The 19,565-nt window shown below is 40.8% G+C and overlaps 1 protein-coding gene across 8 annotated transcripts in view; it reads right to left on the reverse strand.

Moving 5' to 3' along the window:
* Positions 1-19,565, reverse strand: part of arhgef11 (Rho guanine nucleotide exchange factor (GEF) 11) — a 39,505-nt gene that overhangs the window by 6,193 nt on the left and 13,747 nt on the right. For 4 of the 8 annotated variants that reach the window (XR_014533827.1, XM_083542583.1, XM_083542579.1 and 1 more), the window contains exons 11-37: positions 18,654-18,737; positions 18,133-18,201; positions 17,930-18,034; positions 17,679-17,777; positions 15,825-15,867; positions 14,348-14,444; positions 13,997-14,119; positions 12,416-12,439; positions 12,176-12,305; positions 11,354-11,450; positions 11,164-11,193; positions 10,858-10,978; positions 9,808-10,011; positions 9,398-9,445; positions 9,165-9,313; positions 8,675-8,815; positions 6,949-7,025; positions 6,743-6,868; positions 6,492-6,609; positions 6,137-6,315; positions 5,947-6,022; positions 5,248-5,424; positions 5,084-5,165; positions 2,671-2,748; positions 2,534-2,574; positions 2,281-2,451; positions 883-1,116 (exon numbers count right to left, since the gene is read on the reverse strand). Coding sequence is in view for 6 of the 8 variants with exons in the window: in XM_083542583.1 (XP_083398709.1) it covers positions 883-1,116; positions 2,281-2,451; positions 2,534-2,574; positions 2,671-2,748; positions 5,084-5,165; positions 5,248-5,424; positions 5,947-6,022; positions 6,137-6,315; positions 6,492-6,609; positions 6,743-6,868; positions 6,949-7,025; positions 8,675-8,815; positions 9,165-9,313; positions 9,398-9,445; positions 9,808-10,011; positions 10,858-10,978; positions 11,164-11,193; positions 11,354-11,450; positions 12,176-12,305; positions 12,416-12,439; positions 13,997-14,119; positions 14,348-14,444; positions 15,825-15,867; positions 17,679-17,777; positions 17,930-18,034; positions 18,133-18,201; positions 18,654-18,737 (2,923 nt within the window). In the remaining 2 variants the exon portion in view is untranslated. Of the gene's footprint in view, positions 1-8; positions 332-882; positions 1,117-2,280; positions 2,452-2,533; positions 2,575-2,670; positions 2,749-5,083; positions 5,166-5,247; positions 5,425-5,946; positions 6,023-6,136; positions 6,316-6,491; positions 6,610-6,742; positions 6,869-6,948; positions 7,026-8,674; positions 8,816-9,164; positions 9,314-9,397; positions 9,446-9,807; positions 10,012-10,857; positions 10,979-11,163; positions 11,194-11,353; positions 11,451-12,175; positions 12,306-12,415; positions 12,440-13,996; positions 14,120-14,347; positions 14,445-15,824; positions 15,868-17,678; positions 17,778-17,929; positions 18,035-18,132; positions 18,202-18,653; positions 18,738-19,565 lie in introns of those variants that run through there. The other 4 variants (XR_014533826.1, XM_083542581.1, XM_083542582.1 and 1 more) reach the window with 2 other exon arrangements.

The raw sequence follows: 19,565 nt of genomic DNA on the forward strand, positions 1-19,565 counted from the left end.
AAGGACAGGAAGAGACACAATGTGTGCGCGCGTGTGTGTGTGTGTGTGTGTGTGTGTGTGTGTGTGTGTGTGTGGAAGTGCATTTGTAAAACGTGCGTGAAGGTGAGATGAAAGTGCGTGTGGTAAAATCAGATCAAAGTTTGTGCAAACGAAGAGGAAATTTATATATACGAAGCAATGCAGAAAGCCACCGTGAATGAAAATATTAGGTGTGTGTGTGTGTGTGTGTGTGTGTGTGTGTGTGTGTGTGTGTGTGTGTGTTACAGAAAGGTGAGAAGGAAAAACAAGGAAAAAGTGTATTAAGATCATATCAGCTTCATTATAGCCAGCTCTGAGCCCATGCAGAGAGAGAGAGACAGAGAGGGAGGGAGAGAGGGAGAGAGGTAGGAAAATGTAAGACAGACATTGGGGAGAAAAAAGAAAATTACACACATCTAAATTTTTCACATTATTAAAAAAAAAAAAAAAAAAAAAAAACCGCTATGTACAGAAATCCATGATTCATAATGTAATGTCTTATGTATTTAAAATGTCTAAGGACTTTCTCTATACTTTGACCCTTATTAAAAACGAATATGCAAATCAGGTACACCCAAATGCCTGACCACACATGAAAAAAAAAAACCTGTCAATGCAGATGTTGGTCCGCTAACATCTGGATCTGTTGATGCATCAGAACACCTGAACCGAAATGTCACAGATGCACACTTATTCACATCCTCAATTCGATTAGCATGTCATTAAAACATTATCAATTTGCATATCGCCCCCTCATAGTGACATCACAAAATGTGCTCGTCTGCAAATGTATTATAAAGTTCTCAAAATCTTTTTTTTGATTAATCAGCTAAACCAATCAGGGAAAAGCGGTTCCGCGCTCACCTTTCCTCTTGACCTGAACAGTCGATTGCTCCACCTCCTGGGGCGGAGCATCGACCTGATCTTGATGAATCGTTGGAATGGGGCTTTGAATAATGCTACCCACAGACCCCTCTGATCCGGGGCGATCTGTGAACGGGCTTCTTTCGTTGGCGGTTTCGTTTGTAGGCGTGTCATCGGAATCTTGGCTCCACCCATCTTCAAGGTCTCTGAAGATTAATTGTCTGAGGGTCTCGACTATAAGAGGAGTAAAAGAATATGCTTTTTCCAAAAAACAAAAAAACAGTAACACAACTTCCTGTCTATCACTGAAATTTTTTATGTGTAACTCCTTTAACTTAAAACTGTAATTGTATTTTTAAGTGGTCAACACGGTGTAAATGATTGTAAAACAAATTCTCTGGTTAAATGTCGATAAGATTTGAACGAAACATGAAAGCAAATATGCAATTTGAAGTAAACTAATATTTCTGAACACGGAGCGAGAAAATAAATTGAACCAACGCGAACGTTATCTCGGTCAACTCGGAAAAATCAATCAAGCAAATTCAAATGAGCGGTTTTATATTTCTTTTTATACTTCATTATTCTTCCCATTCAGCTTGCCGTCTTTGTCGCGAATGTTGAAAGAAATTATCGGTGCTGCAGCTACCGGTTGAGACTGACTCTCGGCTTATTTTGCATTTGGTAAAAGTTTGTTCGATGTCTGACCTCTCGAATCCGGACAAAAGAGCAAAAAGAAACGTTACTGCCTTTTCTTTATCATGACGTGAACAGCTGTCCGCCTCAATGACGTTCATAGAGTGGTCTCGCACGTGAGCGGTTAATCTGGTCGGACAATATTTTCTCTTAATTATTCTGCCATTAGTGTAATGACAATGTATTTGATTGGATGCGTTCGTCAACACAAAAAAAAAAAAAAAAAAAAAAAAAAAATTGCGATACCTCCAAAACGTAAATTGAAAAAAGAAATAAATTCGAAAAATAAAAAAAAATAAAAATAAATCGGCCAGCCCTAGTCCATTAAAGTCGTCCCTCGGTTTATCGCACTTCGGATCTCGAAGTCGCACTTTATTGTGCTTTTTCAATTTGGCACGTAACAATTTTGTTTCGCGAATTTTATCGTGAAAAATCTACATTTATAGTGAATTGTTTTTACGGAGTTTTATAAAATAAGGTAATTAATAAATAAAAATATAATTATTAATTTTATACCGTACAGAGTGTCTCATACATTTACACAAAACAAAGATAAATGAAAGCGGTGCTGGGATGCCGAAGATCTACATCATACGACTGAAGTTTCGTCAATTTATCGCGGAAATTATTTTTCTGCAGTCGGTTTTGACACGTGACTACTGCGATAAACGAAGACGACTGTATTTTTTTTCCCCTCCTCACCATCCTGAAGAGCAGCGTCTGAAAGTTCGGGCCGAGGTTCCAGGTTATTGTGGGCTTCTTGATGGAGGAAGGCTTCTGATTGGTTGGTTGGGGTGTTGGAAGCGAGAGCACTTTCATCATCGCTCTGTGACTCTTTCTCCACCGAACTCGTCTCTTCCGCAAGCAAACCGTCTGAAGACAAGAAAAGCAGGCTGTGAGAAACGCCGGCCCGAAAAAGAGCGAATTCCTCACGCGAACGTCGCGGTGCGCTTACCTTGATTGACATGACTGTCGTGTAACCGTCGAACACAGGATCTGGAGAAGACGCGAAGAAAGGGAACGATTATTGTTCGCATTTTGAAACTAGTTTTATGGAAAGAACGCCCAGGAAACAAGTTTAGAGTGACTTACTGAGCGGGTGATCCTTGCTTAGTGAGCGTAGCGCCTTCAGAAGCCGATGCGATTGTCTTTTCCAACAGGTCCTTCCAGCTGTGCAAACACAGTAATGCAATTACATTTGTGGCAGAAGCACTGAACCGCATTTTTTGAGAACGTTTTCCAAACTGCACTAAGAACATCTTGGACACGCTCCAAAATTCCTTCAAACTTCCCAATGCTGTCGATCCAAACCTGAGCACAGGAAAGGAAACTTCGAAAAATGAACTCAGTGACAAAAAAATAAACATTTCGTGATGACAGGTTTCTAAGGATGGATCTTCTTTCTCACGGTCTGTTTCTTCAAAGTCATCAACCGATTGGCCCAATTTTCATTCCACATATTCTTTGGGTCTTAAGGTTCAAGTGAAGGGAAAATTGAATGCTACTGCATCCAAAAACATCTAATATGATTGTGTGCCTCCAACTTTGTAGTAAAACTTTGAGGAAAAAGAAAATATGACTGGTAAAGTCGACTGATCCCATTTTTTTTTATTTATTGGGGCAACAATTGCAATTGTAATGAACCCTTAATGTACTTAAGTAGGTTTTTTGTGTATCTGTACTTTACTAAAGTGTTTCCATTTGGGGAGACTTTTAACTTCACTACATGCAAATATGTTTTTTTACTCAACTATATTTTGTGAAATCGGTCGTTCAGCCTTTTATATTTATGTGATAAAAAAAAAAACGTAACTGTTCAAACGCAGCGATCCACCAATCAGAGTCGAGCGCTCGCTCTGCTTTTTTGATTGGCGCTTGGTGGAACCTACTCATCACCAACATACAGTTCAGCATCAGTTCAACAGTAAGCAGAACATCCATAGAGGAATAGAAACTCCTGACCTGATTTTTTTTTTTCTGAAGTAGTTGAAAAGGTTTTTGGGTTCATGATCATTTTAATAGATATGATCAGTGTTTGACTCCTTAATATCATTCTATTATTTGGTTGTTGTGCTGAGAGTAACATTATAGTCATTTTACATATTTGATTAAACAAGAGTCTTGTAACAAATGATAATATGAACATAATAGATATAATAAATCATAGTACTTTGGATACTTAAGTACATTTGAAGGCAAATACTTTTGTAATTTTACTAAAAGTGTAAAGGGAACACTTTTACTGGAGTCATATTTTACCTGCTGTATTATTGGTTATATATTTCTAGAAGTCTGAAGATTACGAGGACCTTCCTCGACCTTTAAACAAGTAGATGCCGACCCCGCAAACATCTCGAACCATCTAGAGACGTTACAGCGCCATTTGGATCCCACATCATGTGCAGTTTTAACATTAGACCTCTTTGAGTGGTATGGAGAAGCTGGTGTTGGATCTGTGATGATCTCAGATGTTGCGATTTTATGAGTTGCTCAGTAGCTTCTGGTTCCATAACCTCAAATGACTGTATAAGACTGTGGAAAGGACATTACTCATAATCTTACACTCCAGTGCTCATGTTAGTTCTCACTCTCCAGTGTTCTGTATTGTTTAAAGACTATAATTACACTCTTGATATCACGCAAACGAGGATGGGTTCCCGTTTTGAGCCTGGTTCCTCTCAAGGTTTGTTCCTCATAACATCTAACGGAGTTTTTTTCTTGCCACAGTCACCATGGCTGCTCATCATAGCTGTTTTGAGACAATGTCCGTTGTGAAAAGCGCTATAGAAATAAACTTGACTTGACTATGCCAGTGATTCTCAAAATGTGATGAACCCCCTCTAGTGGACGATAAAGACATGACAGGTGGAGTGAAATGGAACAGCATGATTAATATATTATATATATATTTTTTGTGTGTTTTTTATTTATCTCATTTATAAAAAAAAATTACACTTAAAGCAAACTCAAACATCTATGTCATTAACGAAAGTAAATGAAAAAACAACATTAGTTGGGATACTAAACACAACTACACTTTTATTTACATTATTCTTTGAACTTGATTCTATTTGATGTTGATTTACAACTTGATATTCCAAAATATTGGACATTTTAAACAAAGTAGTTCATTACTATTTTTTGGGGTGATGGACAGGTGAAGCTTTGACAATTTTCACCCCACCCTCTAAAGTGGGGAATGGCAAAAAAAAAAAAAAGTTTGAAGACCACTGACCTTAAAGCACCAAACGCTGCGAATGTGACCTTCATAAACATAATTCGATCTGAACATCGTGTCTGGACTGAGAATGCTAAAATACCACTTTTTCAGCAAAACCCAGACCATCAGGATGAGGTAACAGGTGAGAATTCTGCCTGCTCTTGCTCAACAGCACCCCCAAGTGAGCAGCCACTTTAATGCAACAAGGTTTTGGGGAAAATTCTGTCCAGAATGTTATCTAGTTATATACCAGAAGTCAAAACATTCAAAAGTCTTCGCACTTACGTGTTTCTCTCTGAGGACGTTCCGGCTACCAGCTCGTACATCTGAGTCTCAGACGTGCTCACTACGTAAAGGGCTTTGTTATCTGAACAACACAAAACACAGTGATCAAACAACACGAGCATTTCCCCGGCCTGAAAGAGTGACCTACAGACGCTTGCACACACCTGTGGCGTTCGACCTGACGAGGGACGAGTTGAGCCGGACTACGGGGCAAAATGGCGTTTTATGGTCCGTGTTCCCGACTCCGCCCAGCGAGCGTGACGGACATCGGAGGATCAAGCGGTCATCTGGACCTCTCTGGAGGAGCACCAGCAGGTCTGAGAGGAGAAGTGCTTGCACCTCTAAAACACACACACATCATAAGCGAGGAATGATTTTACATATCGTCAATATTTTACCAAAGTAGGTGACTGAAGACTAAACTAATCTCCCAGTGGAACACATGGCTTTGTTCTGAAAAGTTCCCTCTTAAATGCTAGTTTAGCAGTTTAACCTCTGGGTTACTATTCAAGAGATCTCCAAGTTGCCACTTTTGGGGCCCTTTGGCATGGCCCTTAACCCTCTGTGCTCCAGGGACGCTGTATCATAGCTGTCCCTGTACTTTGTCAACAACTTCCTAACATCACTTGGATAAGCAGAAAGAATTTCACAGTGTTTCGATGTACATGACAAGTAAAAAGTCTTTTTTCAGGAATGAAGTGATAGTAATTGCTGTAAGACCACCTGGGAGGAGTCAAGCAATTCAGAAAAACTGTGGCAAATAAAATTAATAAAGTGGTCGATGAATAAAAATAGTGTGGGACGGTATATGCTTAATTTCTATTGTTTGAATTATTACTTTTTTCCTTCTCTAATATCTTTACCTATAGCTTTGTCTTTACTGACTTTCCATGTAAGAGGACCTTCATGAATCATCCTCTTCGTGGTCAAGTCCAGATTCTAAAGAGATAAAAGAGAGACAACGAGGGTGTCAGTTTAAGCTCGGGAGGTGTGAGCCCTCGGAATAATGGATATATGATCCTAGAACATGGAGACATATGGCTGATGTGGGACCTTGAATGGTGCTGCAGCAGGGTTGGTCTGTCTCTCCAGAGGAGACAAATCAAGCCTGCGCTGGTACTGGCTGAGCAGCTGCCGGTGCTCCGTCTCCCGGACGACCTCGTTGACGGCCTGCAGGATCCCACGGCAACACGCCTGCGCCCTCAGCAGCGGCTGCAGGTCTGGAGAACCGGCTGTGGCGGAGAAACGGCACAATGTTTGTTGTTGTGTTGTGGATGGGAGAAGCCACAGTGGGGCATGTTTAAATGATTTCACAGCTGACGTCTGGTGATATACGTCTGGACAGGAGTATTTTAGACCTGGTGTGTGATAAAGGCTGGAGATGGGGGTGTTGTGTCTCGGTGCGTACCTTCAGTGTGTTTGATGATGTTATCTAGCAGGAGGGGGTACTTGGTTAGTCTCTGCGTCTCGGACACTAGCAGGTCCTTGAGCTGGAGTCGGCGGCAGTGAGGACTCGCCTCGCACTCCTAACAAAACGCGACACGGTCAAATTCGCCGTTCTGGACATTAAATGTGACTCGTACTTGTGCACACTACAAAAGGTTTGAGACGAAAAACAACCGAGAGCCAAAATCCAAAGCTTTGCACACAAGGTTTTACCAGGATAAGGTGAGCAAAGCGAGGGTCTTTGCGCTGTTTGTTCTTGATGAGCTCCAGCGCCTGACTCTGCTGACTGCACAGTTGGGACACCTGCTCCAGAAATTCCTCTCCTGCAGCATCTTCAAACTAACACACACACACAAACACATTATTAAGCAACGTATTTGGAGAAACATCATTACTTATTATTTAAGAACAGCACCCACTCTAGCGAGCATGAGGTCCCCGATGCCTTGGACTATAGGAGATTCCCTCAGCTTCTTCATGGATTCACAGAGACTCGCTGCAAAACAATGACACCATTACAGTCAGGTTTAACTCTCGCATTGATGACAAAATATTACTACTGACCTATGAAGCAATAATGGGATTCATACCAAAGAAACATTGTTAGATTTTTATTCTCTACTTAGTTTAAATGGTGCAGGCTCTTTGTTGGTACCTCAAATAATAAAGACAAAAGCAGGGGGCAGATTTTTTTTCTAACAAGCGCCACAGTTATGCAACAGCCTTCTAGTGTCCGAGACTCAGACACAGTCTCAGTGTTGAAGTCGAGGCTGAAAACGTGTTTATTTTCTTAATAGGTTTTTCTTGAGTAAAGGAGCAGATCTGGAGGGATCGTGGGTAAGTGTTGAGGTGAACTGAGATATGTGGATGTTGTCGTCTCCCCATTCTCACACGTTCACTCATGTTTGTTGATCGTGGTTTGGCGGTCCGTCTCTTATCCCAGAGATCCCTCGTGTCTGCGTTACATTCTGGGTTTCCCTTATAGTTATGCGGCAGTAGCGAGCCTTGCCCAAGTCCCTACTTGCACCCTGATTACACTGTACAGTGACTTTAACCTTTATGAAACAATATGAATGTGGGGTACCAGTGGTCAATATTCCTGCTCCTTTCTTTTCTTCTCTACAAATTATAGAACAAAAAATGTACGTAGAAGTGAATTAATTATGTGTATTAATTCCCGATGATGAAGCCTGGGGCGACCGTGGTGAGGAAAAACTCCCTTAGATGGTATGGAGAAAGAAACCTTGAAAGGAACCCATCCTTATTTGGGTCACAAGTCCAAGTATAAAAATTATATTATTGAGTTAGAAACATCATTAGCATCGGAGTGTGTGATAATGAGTAATGTCCCTTTTACAGTCTTATCCAGGCATTTGGAGTTGTGGCACCAGGAGCTCCTGAGCAATAAATTACCTCATCATCTGAAATCATTATAGATTTAACACCAACTCCTCCGTGACAGACCCTCTAAGTGCTCAATGATAAACATTATATGTAGAATGTTTCTGAGTATTTTTTTTTAGGAGGTTGTTGTTCCTTGAAGTCCAAAGTCTGAAACCTTCAATGTTGTGGGATCCAACTGGCGCTGGAACATCTCTAGATTGCCCGGGATCCTCGCAGGGTCTGCATCTAAACATGTCAACATTCGGTGCCACCCAAATGAGGAAGATTCCCTTTTCGAGTCTGGTTGCTCTTAAGGTTTCTTCCTCATACCACCTCAGGAATTTTTTCCATGCCACAGATTCCACAGGCTTAATCATTAGGAATAAAATATAACAAACTTACAATCACCAAACCTATGAATTCCAGCTTTATAACCTCTTAATGTCTGTAAAGCATTTAATTGCAAAACACAGTGTATCATGTTTGTCAAGTACAAACAATCTCTGTTTATTTAGCTTTAGTTTTGTGGTATTATAACAAGATAAATGACAAAAAGAGAAGCAGAAGGAAGCAGGAGCCTCTGAAAAAAGCCTTGAAATGTGAACTGATCATTTTCTCCCACTTTGTTTTAAATGATTCTGTTAGATATGTTCTCTAACAAACTCTGACCTCTTCAACACTAATAACGCCAGCAGTAGTCAATAGTATTGGCACCCTCCCCTATAAATCTGTGCACCACACTATTAAGAAAAAAAAACTTACCATGCAGCTCGTAGACCTCAGGCAGGTTCGGGAAGATGCAGGCGAGCTCCTCGGTGGTCAGAAGGTTTCTCATTTTCTGAAAGAACACCTGATCCAGAACCCTGAGTGTCCGCAGATGAGATGTCTCCGTCGTGAATAACTCTGAAAATGGGGAAAACGAGTTTTCTGCAGGTTTTTTTTTTTTTTTGGTTCACAGAGCCCATGAACCAGGAAGATCATATAATAAGACTCAGGGATGTTATTGAAAGCAATGGCTTGTGGGAAAATCTGTAAAAGGCACCTGTTGGTGAAGTTCAGTATCACTGGTTGGACTGATATGTTCTTTTTATACATTTTAAAAGCTTATTTTAAAATATGTGATTCCACATGGCGATGAAATATGACTTCCTGATTTGTAGCAAATTAAGTGTTACTGTTTGTTGTGTTTTAATTTATTAATGTTGATTGATTTTACACTGTATTACGTGCATAAGACGAGTCTGGTTTTTACCGTATATGACGGCCTGACGGTCGATCTCCCGCGAGCTGAGGGAGAGGAGGGTATGCGGCTCAACAGTCTCCTGCCAGTTTTGCGAGTCGACTACATCCTCTTCCAGAGGAGGCGCATCCGGTAACAACACCACCGGCGTGTCCACACTCCTAACACCCAATCAGAGACGAGGATCAGTCAGAAAACAAAAGCATGAACAACATGAAAAACAATTTGTGTAGAAGGTTTCATACCTGCGCCTGGACCGAGGAGTGTAAGGCGGTGTGGGATTCTCGAGTGACCTGGAAATGGAAGAAACCATTTTTTTTTTTAAATAGGAGGGTTAGAGATTCTTAAAGTTAAATTCACTGTATTTTGTTTTGCAGAGTCAGAAAATGGCAATTTGTTAGACGTCAGATACAGTCCGAAACTTGAACAACTGAGATTTTCTCAAATGATTCTAGATAAATTCTGTGGTAATACAGCCCTCACTAAAGTTCTGAAATAAAACTAGAAAAATAAGAGAGATTGTTGAGGCGTCTGGCGAGTGAACATTTAAAGCTTTGCAAACCTACAATTATACCAATCTTCTTATTACACATAGTGATACAAATCACACGAATGTGTGTGTGTGCGCGCGTGTGTGCGCGCGTGCATTTCTGACCTCGCTGAGCTGCTGGACGCCGAGGAAGAAGCGCTGTGATGTAACAGGCGAAGTCCTGGTCCTTCCCTTTCGTCGCAGTCTTCCATGTCAACGTCGCTTCGAGAACGGGGAACCGACTCCGCCCCAGATCCACCTCCCCGACGACGCCCCTCACCCTGGGCCTTCAAGGACTCGCTGCGAGCCAAACGCACAGACACGGTAGGACTGAGAGAGAGAGAGAGAGAGAGAGAGAGAGAGAGACAACAAAGGAACAAGAAACAAATCAGGATAACACCATATCCCTTTAAGAACCGTAATGATATTTCCTTACAATTTTCGATGATTCGTTCTGAATGGCTGCATGTTGAGTTATTTTAGAGGACAGTAAATCTGCTAAACAAGCTGCACATTGACGACTCTAAAATATTTCCAAGTTTAATTTCTATAGTTTTGTCCCTCGAAAAAATACTAAAGCTGTTGTAATGTGAGGGGTGCACTTACTTTTATGAGATTCTGGTTGTATATTTTTTAATCTTGTACACATTTTAAAAACTGTAAGTTGATTAATCGGTAAGTGCGAATCAACATATCTATCGGTAAAATCGGTTCGACCTCTATATGGCGCTACTCCGCCACACACACACGCACGCACGCACGCACGCACGCACGCACGCACGCACGCACGCACGCACGCACGCACGCGCGCACGCGCGCACACACACACACACACACACACACACACACGTCTACGGGTTTCTTGACACTAAAATTACGAGGCTGGATCCTGGTTTTATTCGTTGCTTTAACTAGGTGTTAAATGTATATAATTATCTGGTGTTTTATCTACTAATTTATTTGTCTACCTTTTAGACGTTAATGAAGGTTTGTAAGGCTCCCCACAGAGAGAGAGAGCGAGAGAGCGCGAGAGAGAGAGCACGAGAGAGAGAGAGCGAGAGAGATATGGTGGTTCAGTGATGAACCTGTCGCTTGCCTGTTCCAGACTCCACGTTGTCCTTTTTTTGTATCCGTATCTCTGACATAATGGCAATATAAAAACACACTAACACACACCTGTCCATGCTCTCGTCCCCGAGGCTGCCAGTGGACAGTCTCTGGTCTCCGTTCTCCCCCTCTTCACCATCTGTATGGTTCTCGAACTGCTGTATGATGTTCCGCACGTTACCTGCACGCACTGGCTCCGCCACACGGAGTGACACAATGAGACGGAGAAAGAGACAAAGAAAGAGTGCACAAGCACGAAAAAAACAAAAGCAGTACGTTAAAAAAAAATTAATGAGAGGATTAAAAAAAAACAACAACAACGTAACCAAGACTGGGAAATGGGAATGATAGGAATGCAGAGGGAAACACGTGTACCTTCTGTAGGGGATAACGGGACATGGAACGCTGGAAGGAAAGAAAAAAAAATCACATGCGGGGGAAACAAAAAAAAGGATAAATAAAACTCTCAAACAAAATTCTGAGAACACAAGATTTCAGACAATGGTAAAAGATGAACACTAGTCACGGAGTGATGGAAGGATAACGTGTGTGTTTGTGTGTTTACTTGATTGTGATGTGCTTCTGGGTTTGCCGATGTACTTTAAGATCGGGTTCCTCTTTCTGTCTTCTCCATCTTTCTCTCTCTTTGTGCTGCTCAATTGCTGGAACACAAGAAATACGAACAAGTCTAATTAAACTCTTCTCCAAATCTGAGTAAGAACTTTATTATAGCACGCATTTGGAGTAAAAAAACAAACAAAACAAAAACAGATTGTTCGTTTGGTCACAGGGTAATGACATACATACCAAATCAACAAAGGAATTGGGACACCTGACTTGTCCAGCCATGTGTTTTCTTAAACTAGAAGACCAAAACCTGTTCCAGTATGACACTGGATCTGCTTTACATGGGTTTCAAGTGGAAGATCTCCTTGCTGTAGAGCTCAAACCTTATTTAACACCTTTGGGATCAATTGGAACTGAACATTTTTGCTGAATGAGCACAAATCTCCACAAAATCTAGAACATCTTCCAAGAAAAGTATTCCACATTTAGTCCCTATTTGCTGTATATAAGATCAGGTGTCCACAAACTATAATAAAAGTACTGATCTAATGATTGTTTTTTTTTTTTTTGTTAGTTCTATTAGAGATAATGGTCTATTATGTCTGTTGAATTGAGAAAAGCAGAACACTGGGTAGGAAAATTGCAGTTCTTGACTTCTTTAACTTACTGTAATGCAGCAAAACTACTAAGATTTCCATTCACTATACACTACACTGTGAAACAATACATCTCTAGTCATGAAGCTCAAACCCATGACTCAGCATGACGGTGTAAAAAGTAAGAGAGCAGAAAAAGTAAGCTGGGGAGTATACTAGTATACCCTCTTGGTCTTGGGGAAGAACGCGAGCCACTTTTCCTTCTCCGTGCTGAGTCCTGGGAAAACCTTGGAATCCCGCAGCTTAATCCCGGCGTGTCGCAGGTACAGAGTGATCACTGAAGCTAACGGGGTGCTGAGAAAAACGTAAAGACGACGTGTTTTATGCCCGTAAAAAAAAAAAAAAAAAAAAAAAAAAAAGGTTCTAACACAATGCGGAAATGTTGAGTAAGCACCCGGTCCTACCTTCTCTCCTCTTCGTGCTTGGAGCTGCGAATAAAACAAGAGGATATCAAAGGTTACATCGTTTACTACCTTCACAAACACACTATAACGCAATCTCCGTTTCTTCTCGAATCTTTTCCCAGAAAACAGCTGTCCGTTGTACGTCCGAGTGCCTGAACTGGTGAAGCGGTCATGTGACCTTGTGTGCACCTGCCTGTGTGACCGAGTTCATGTTTATATGTGGGACATCATATGAGTGCACACTGAGGTGTGTGGGTTTTTTTTTTTTTTTTTTTTTTTTTTTTTTTACTAGATGTGACCTTTGTACCTCCATACTCTAATTTTGTTATATGATCCGACATCTCTGGGTCTGGAGAGGAGAAATCGTTTACAGGGTATTTTATTAGCTTGGAACGATATGCCTTCGGCGGGTTCCAATCTTTTGCTCCATTCTCCTCACTTTGACTGAACCATGAGTGCAAATTAACACTTAAGTGGGCATGGTTTCTTCCAGGATGACTCCTCCCCCATCTACAAGGCTGTTTTATTAGCCTATTGTCTTACTTACACATTATCTTGGGTCTTCCTTCACCTATTTTTCTCTCTAATAAAATTTTTCCATTTATTTGATTCTCCTATCACGCCAGGACAAACCTCACGGCTGTAGCATCGTGGTTCACTGTGTACTGCACTGTCAGTCAGGCTTTCAAATAACAATAAAGCCTATTTGACTTGATATGGGCAATATGATTATATAATATCTGATCTTTCCTTCTATATGCGGTTATTTTCCAAACTATTAACACAAATCTGAAGGCACTTGATGGTACAGGACGTCTTTAGATGCGCTTTAATAAAATATTGCGTTCACTTGAACGTGGAAACCGAAACCTGTGCCAGCATGGTGATGCCCCTGTGCACAAAATAAGCTCCTTGAAGATGAGGTTTACATGCTTTGGAGAGGAAGATCTCTGCTATAGAGATCTAATCTCATCCCTACTGAACACCTTTGGGATAAATGTGAACACTGACTGCACCCCAGGTCTCCTCACCTACATCAGTACCTGCCTTTCGTAACACCCTTTTGCCTGAACACAAATAATCTAGTGGAACATCTTCCCAGAAGAGTGGAGGGAATTATAAGAGTAAATTTGGACTTATGTGGAATGCGATGCTTAACGTAACATTGCTGACCCTGAGCTCTGACCCCAACTTCCTGACAAGCTGGGATATGCGAAAACCCGATAATCAATTAAATATATGCAAATCTGAGTCTAATATAATGATGACATAATATAGATGTGTCTAATTAGATGATGATGCACATCTAACGAGAGATCATAACGCATTAAAATGTTTTGTACAGTAAGTTAGTGAATCTACACACCTTGAAATGCCTTACAATATCATGATATAAAGTATCGATCATATTGCCCCACCTCTAGAAATTTTTTCGCTAAAATACACAGAATTCGGGTTCTACATAAATGAGATTAAATCACTTCATTTGTATTTTAATATTATGTTTGCTTTCCGTATTCTACGTTCAAATTTTCAACAATGCACACCAATAGATGATCATTTCAAAGAAGCTCTTCTTACAGTAGTTCCCACAGCGCCGTGACCTGCTTGTCCACCACCTGTCTCTCTTTCACAGAGTCTCCGTCCAGCTGCTGAAGATCGCTCTCGCCGAACAAGGAGCCCAGGCCCATGAGCTGCTTATTCCTGCGTTATAGAGCATTAATAATCACATACGCTGCATCAGTAGAGTCTACAAGAATCCTCTAGAATTCATATACAGTTCAAATACAACTAACGACTTAACTTTTAGAGCACCTCTTTAACATTTTGGTTACGTTTCATTCCATAAAAACCGAGGACGCCCAGCCAAAATAAATGTAATGTCAGCATTACTGAGATGCTCAGTCCAGCTGATGAAGGAAGTGTGTGTACCTGTAATCCTGTAACTGGTTTTGGATCTCTGGAAGCACCAGCTGCTGGAGCTCGGAGAGCGGTCCTCTGATGTCCTCCTGAGCATGAAGGCGACTCTCTGTGCGCACACACACACACACACACACACACACACACACACACACACACACACACACACACACACACACACACACACACACACACACATACACACACACAAAAATTGGCATAACAGTTAACATAGTCTTCTTCTTCTTTTGGCTTCTCCCATTAGGGGTCACCACAGCAGATCATTTGTCTCCATACCCCCATGTCCTCTATATCTGCCTCTTTCACACCAACTACCTACATGTCTTCCCTCACCACATCAATAAACCTTCTCCATGGTCTTCCTCTTTTCCCCTTTCCTGTTGGCTCCATCCTCAGCATTCTCCTACCAATATACCCCATGTCCCTCCTCTGCACATGTCCAAACATGTCCATCCTGAAAACCTAAACATCTTCACTGCTTCATCTGCCACCTCCAGCTCCACCTCCTGTCTTTTACCCAATGCCACTGTCTCTAAACTATACAACATCTCAGGTCTCACCACAGTATTATAAACTTTCCCTTTCACTCTTACAGATACTCTTCTATCACAAATTCTTCTCCATATAGTGTTGAATTAAATGTTACCAAATGTGCGACGTTGACCAACCGATTTTTTTTTGCCCACGTCTCAGATTTCCTCGTGTCTAATCTTTTCTAAGAATGGATCGTAAGATTTTCTACCAAAAAGGAGTCTGTACAAAGAAAAAATTAAAAAGTTTACAATTTTCACCCAGGATGCTGTCAATATAATTATTTGTAATGAAAATACTTGGGAAAATATAGAGAGAAAATAGAAGGATTTTTTTACGAGTGCTCTCAGACTTTTGGACCTTACCTTATATCCTCAAACTATATGAGATGTACCTCACATTCTGTTCTTCCCTTTGCGAGATCGGTTCATGTAAAGTGTCAGATATCGTGGAAATTAATATTAAGTCTAATCATTATTCTCTGAACAGATTCTGGCTGTCAAAATGTCTGTGCTGCTCATGAACCATCAACACTGATAAGTTTAGCTGGTAGAACAGGAGAAAGTGAACATATCTGTGAAGATTTCCTGTCAGATTACCCCGAACGGAGCTTCATGGAGCAGAGAGACGACCGTGAGACTCGAGTTTGAACGTTGTGAGAAACTTTTACCTCAGAAACTGAGAATGATGACACAAAGAACTCGTTTCCAATGAAAACTCAATAAAACTGATTGGCCATCTTGTTTTTTTTCCCCCATAAGCAGATAAAGTTCTAAACGTTGGGCATCTTCCCCGTTCACGTTTATATTAGAGCGTGTTTTTAAATGCGATTCAATTAAAAAGATTCACACAGAAGATAGCGGGATAATGGAAAGGATTTCCACAAGGTGAAGTGTTATTCAAGTGCCCACATAAACCTGGAATAAGTAGAACTTACCTATATCGTTCATATACTCGTCTCTGACTTTAATCTTCAGAGCCTGAGGAGAAGGAAGAGGAGACACATGAAACAAACAGATCAGTAGGGAAATATTTGGATACTGAAATAAATCACTGTGGAATAGGAGTGTATTTATACACATTTTCATACTGAACCGTTTCGGTATATTTATATTGACATCATTCAACAGATGTAAATGTACCGAAACGTTTCAGTACCGAATGCAATAATTTTTCCAGAACAAAGTTAAAATCTGAGCTCCCTCACGAAACATATACATGGTGGACCGCGGGTTTGTGTAGACTCTGAATGGTGAACGTCATCACGGCCAATACGAATGAGAAGCCAGAGCTTGAAGACCTCATCAATCAGGGAACACTTCGGTTCCCTATCGAATTACGACGATGGACAGAGACAAGCGAAAGAAGACGAAAGCAGCGTCCAGACATTGGTCAGCCGTGATTGGGTACATTTCTGGCAACATGTCATACTTGAGAACTCGTTTGAAACGCCACCACGGAAACGTAAATATAGCTGCTATAAGGAAAAAACTAGTGTCAAGAGCTGTTAACAAGAACTTATTTTCTTGTGACCAACAAATCCACATATCTTCGTATTGCCAAGTTAGCAAAGTGCTACCTTGTTGTACCTTCTACCTCTGTCCCTATTGAGAGGGTTTTCTACAGCATATTGTGACCTCCAAAAGATCCGCCCTTACTCTAGTGTGGACATGTTCATTTTTCTGATAAAAGTCAACCTGAGCAGGTCTACAGGCTGGAATCGTTAATGCTGCACTGTGATCGGTAGTTATTTACACATTTATTTAATGTTTTTAGTAGATTTTATATTTATTAGAGAATTATTCTGTATATTAGAGAACTATGATTCATTCTACTGAATATTTATTTATTTTTTATTCAAACCGAGCAGCCATTTTGTTTAAAATTATTTCAAACAATTTGAACTGTTGATGGTCACAAACGTTAACTATAATAAACTACGTAAATAAAAAAAATAAAAAATAAAAAATTTATTTTATGCATTGAACCGAAACCGTGACTTAAAACCGAGGTACATTCCAAACTGTAATAAACTCTACTGTGGACAACAACAGTATTAGTGTACATCGTTCTTTTTTTTTTTTTTTACACCAATTTGTTCATTTCCTGCTCAGTGACGCTTGAGCTCTCAAATCCAAACATGATCGATTTTCTGACTTGAATGCAATTCAAAGATCACATTCTCGTTCTAAAACATTCCTATAGTAACAGCTTTTTCTCAACTATACCACTGTTACTATCTACTGTACATAAAGTGTATATTTACACACACACACGATAGATAGATAGATAGATAGATAGATAGATAGATAGATAGATAGATAGATAGATAGATAGATAGATAGATAGATAGATAGATAGATAGATAGATAGATAGATAGATAGAGAATCTTTATGGAGATCATCAGGACTTTGTGTTTAACTGTAAGATGTGTTTTTGTTATAAACACCAGGAGAGCACTGAAAAAAGACTGGGACTAGAAAGGGAACGTTTGTTCAATGCTGCAGAAAAGAAATTGATAGAAGGAATTAGCTTGTCACTGGTGTTCCACAACACTGAATATAATGATTAATCGTTAAAGGGAAAGAAGTGGCATTCATTGTGGCTGTAATCACCGACTCGGATCAAGGCGAGGAATGCAGTTAAGAGAAAGCGAATTCCAGGTGACTCTGATTTTCTTCTAAAATTCTATCCGAATAATATAGGAAATACATTTAAGTGCTTTTGCTAATAATAACAACACTTTGTAGGTTTTGCTGCCTTTTGGTGCACGGACGGATGTAAACTCACAGCATCGGGGTCCAGGAAGTGAGAACAGATCTGGGGCGCAATGGCACGGGCGTCTTTAGGACTCGACCCCAGGTAGGCCTCAACAGAGAGATAGAAGAGCTATAGGACACACACAAAACCCATGTTTGGCTTGAAAGGTCACTTAGTTCATTAAAATGTTCATCCATTAATAATAAAATCTAAGAAAATGTTACTGGATTATTATATCCAGTGATATTTATTGTATGTAAAGAAAGAAGAAAAGGACAAACCAGTGGGTTTGGGTCCTGCAGCTGACTGAATATGTATCTCATAAAAACGGTCATGTGAGCCGGTCGTGCCTTCAGCAGCTCGAAGTCTTGAAACGGGCCGTCCATCTGAGCAGAAAGCGAGAGAATCAGTGAGAGAGATGTGAGGGGGAAGAAAAAAAGACAACAAAAAAAAGCGCTATACTGTAGCGTACTGAAAGACTCACGTCATTCGTCATGTAGCCGTCATAGTCATCGTCTTCTTCCTCAGGACCGATTATTTGCGTTTTCCCCGCCTGCAGTCGCAAAGAAACCACAATGTGAATGGTGTAAGAAGTAATCAGAATAATCTGCAAATTGTACCAACAGAGTTGACCTTCATTCAGAGGTCATTTCCGACACACAACGTCTACAAATCCAGACTGAGATTGTCTCATTTCTCTCTCACTCTTACAGTGTGTGTGTGTGTGTGTGTGTGTGTGTGTGTGTGTGTGTGTGTGTTGTGTGTTCAGTAAGTGTAGCAGCCAAAATAGAAACTGTTTGTTGTTATCTCCGGAAGAAAGGTAGAAGCGTCATTCGCCAAATGTGTCTTGGCTGATCGGTGAAATTTGTGGTATGAGGAACACTGTACATTCCTTTAAAAAGATAAGAGTGTGTGTGTGTGTGTGTGTGTGTGTGTGTGTGTGTGTGTGTGTGTGTGCGCGCGCGCGCACGCTGGTGTGTGTGTGTGTGTGTGTGTGTGTCTCACTGAGTCAAGTGTGCCAGAGCCGTGTCTGCGGTGCTGGGGAATCCTGAATGAGGAGGACGGAGAGGAGAAAGGACTCTCGCATGTCTAAAACAAAGTGATGGAGAGAAAAGTACAGAAAACATCAGCATGAAACGAAATATTGTAACATACATACAAAGTGATAGCAGCACACACACACACACACACACACACACACACACACACACACGTAACCGAACACAAAATCGGTTTACGTTGAAGCCAAGCTTTCGAGATAGATCATGAACATCTTCCTGACGCTATCTAGAATCACAGATTCGGCCAATCTGGCGTTAAATCTTGAGCACTTGTCGAGTAGCACTGTGTCCTTCGTATATCTCCGAAGAGTTTCTAGTTTTATCGGGTTTATAAAAGGGACATATGCGACTTTACGCTTCTCTCCGGGAAACAGCCGAGCTCCAGGATGGCATGTCGTGGGCGGGGCTAAAGAAATGACAGGAACAACACAAAATGCCACAGAAATACAAACAGCATCCACTGTTCGAGTAACGCTGGGAAGCTGAACAAAACAAAACTGTGGTTTCTCCGAAAAGACTGCACTTTTCTGACAACTGATCATGGATCTGAAGGTCATGAATTTGAGTCCGAGTCACACCAAGCTGCCACTCCTGGGCCCTTAAGCGAGCCCCCCCCCCCCAACCTTTTAGCTGTATGAATGAGAAAGTTGCTCTGGATAAGGAGGTCTGCCAAATGGCATGAATCTACATGTTTTTTCCCTCATTGATAGTATAGTTAATGCATTAACAAACAAAACAAACAAATAAATAAATTTACACTTCAGGATACACGGTGTGTATTTGGGCCACTATAGAGACATTCTTTTCTCTAGCATTCCCTAAAAGCATTTCATTAGTGTAAATTGATACAAATGTT

The sequence above is a fragment of the Silurus aristotelis genome (genome assembly GCF_946808225.1).
Source record: "Silurus aristotelis genome assembly, chromosome: 5".
Classification (NCBI taxonomy): Eukaryota; Metazoa; Chordata; class Actinopteri; order Siluriformes; family Siluridae; genus Silurus; species Silurus aristotelis.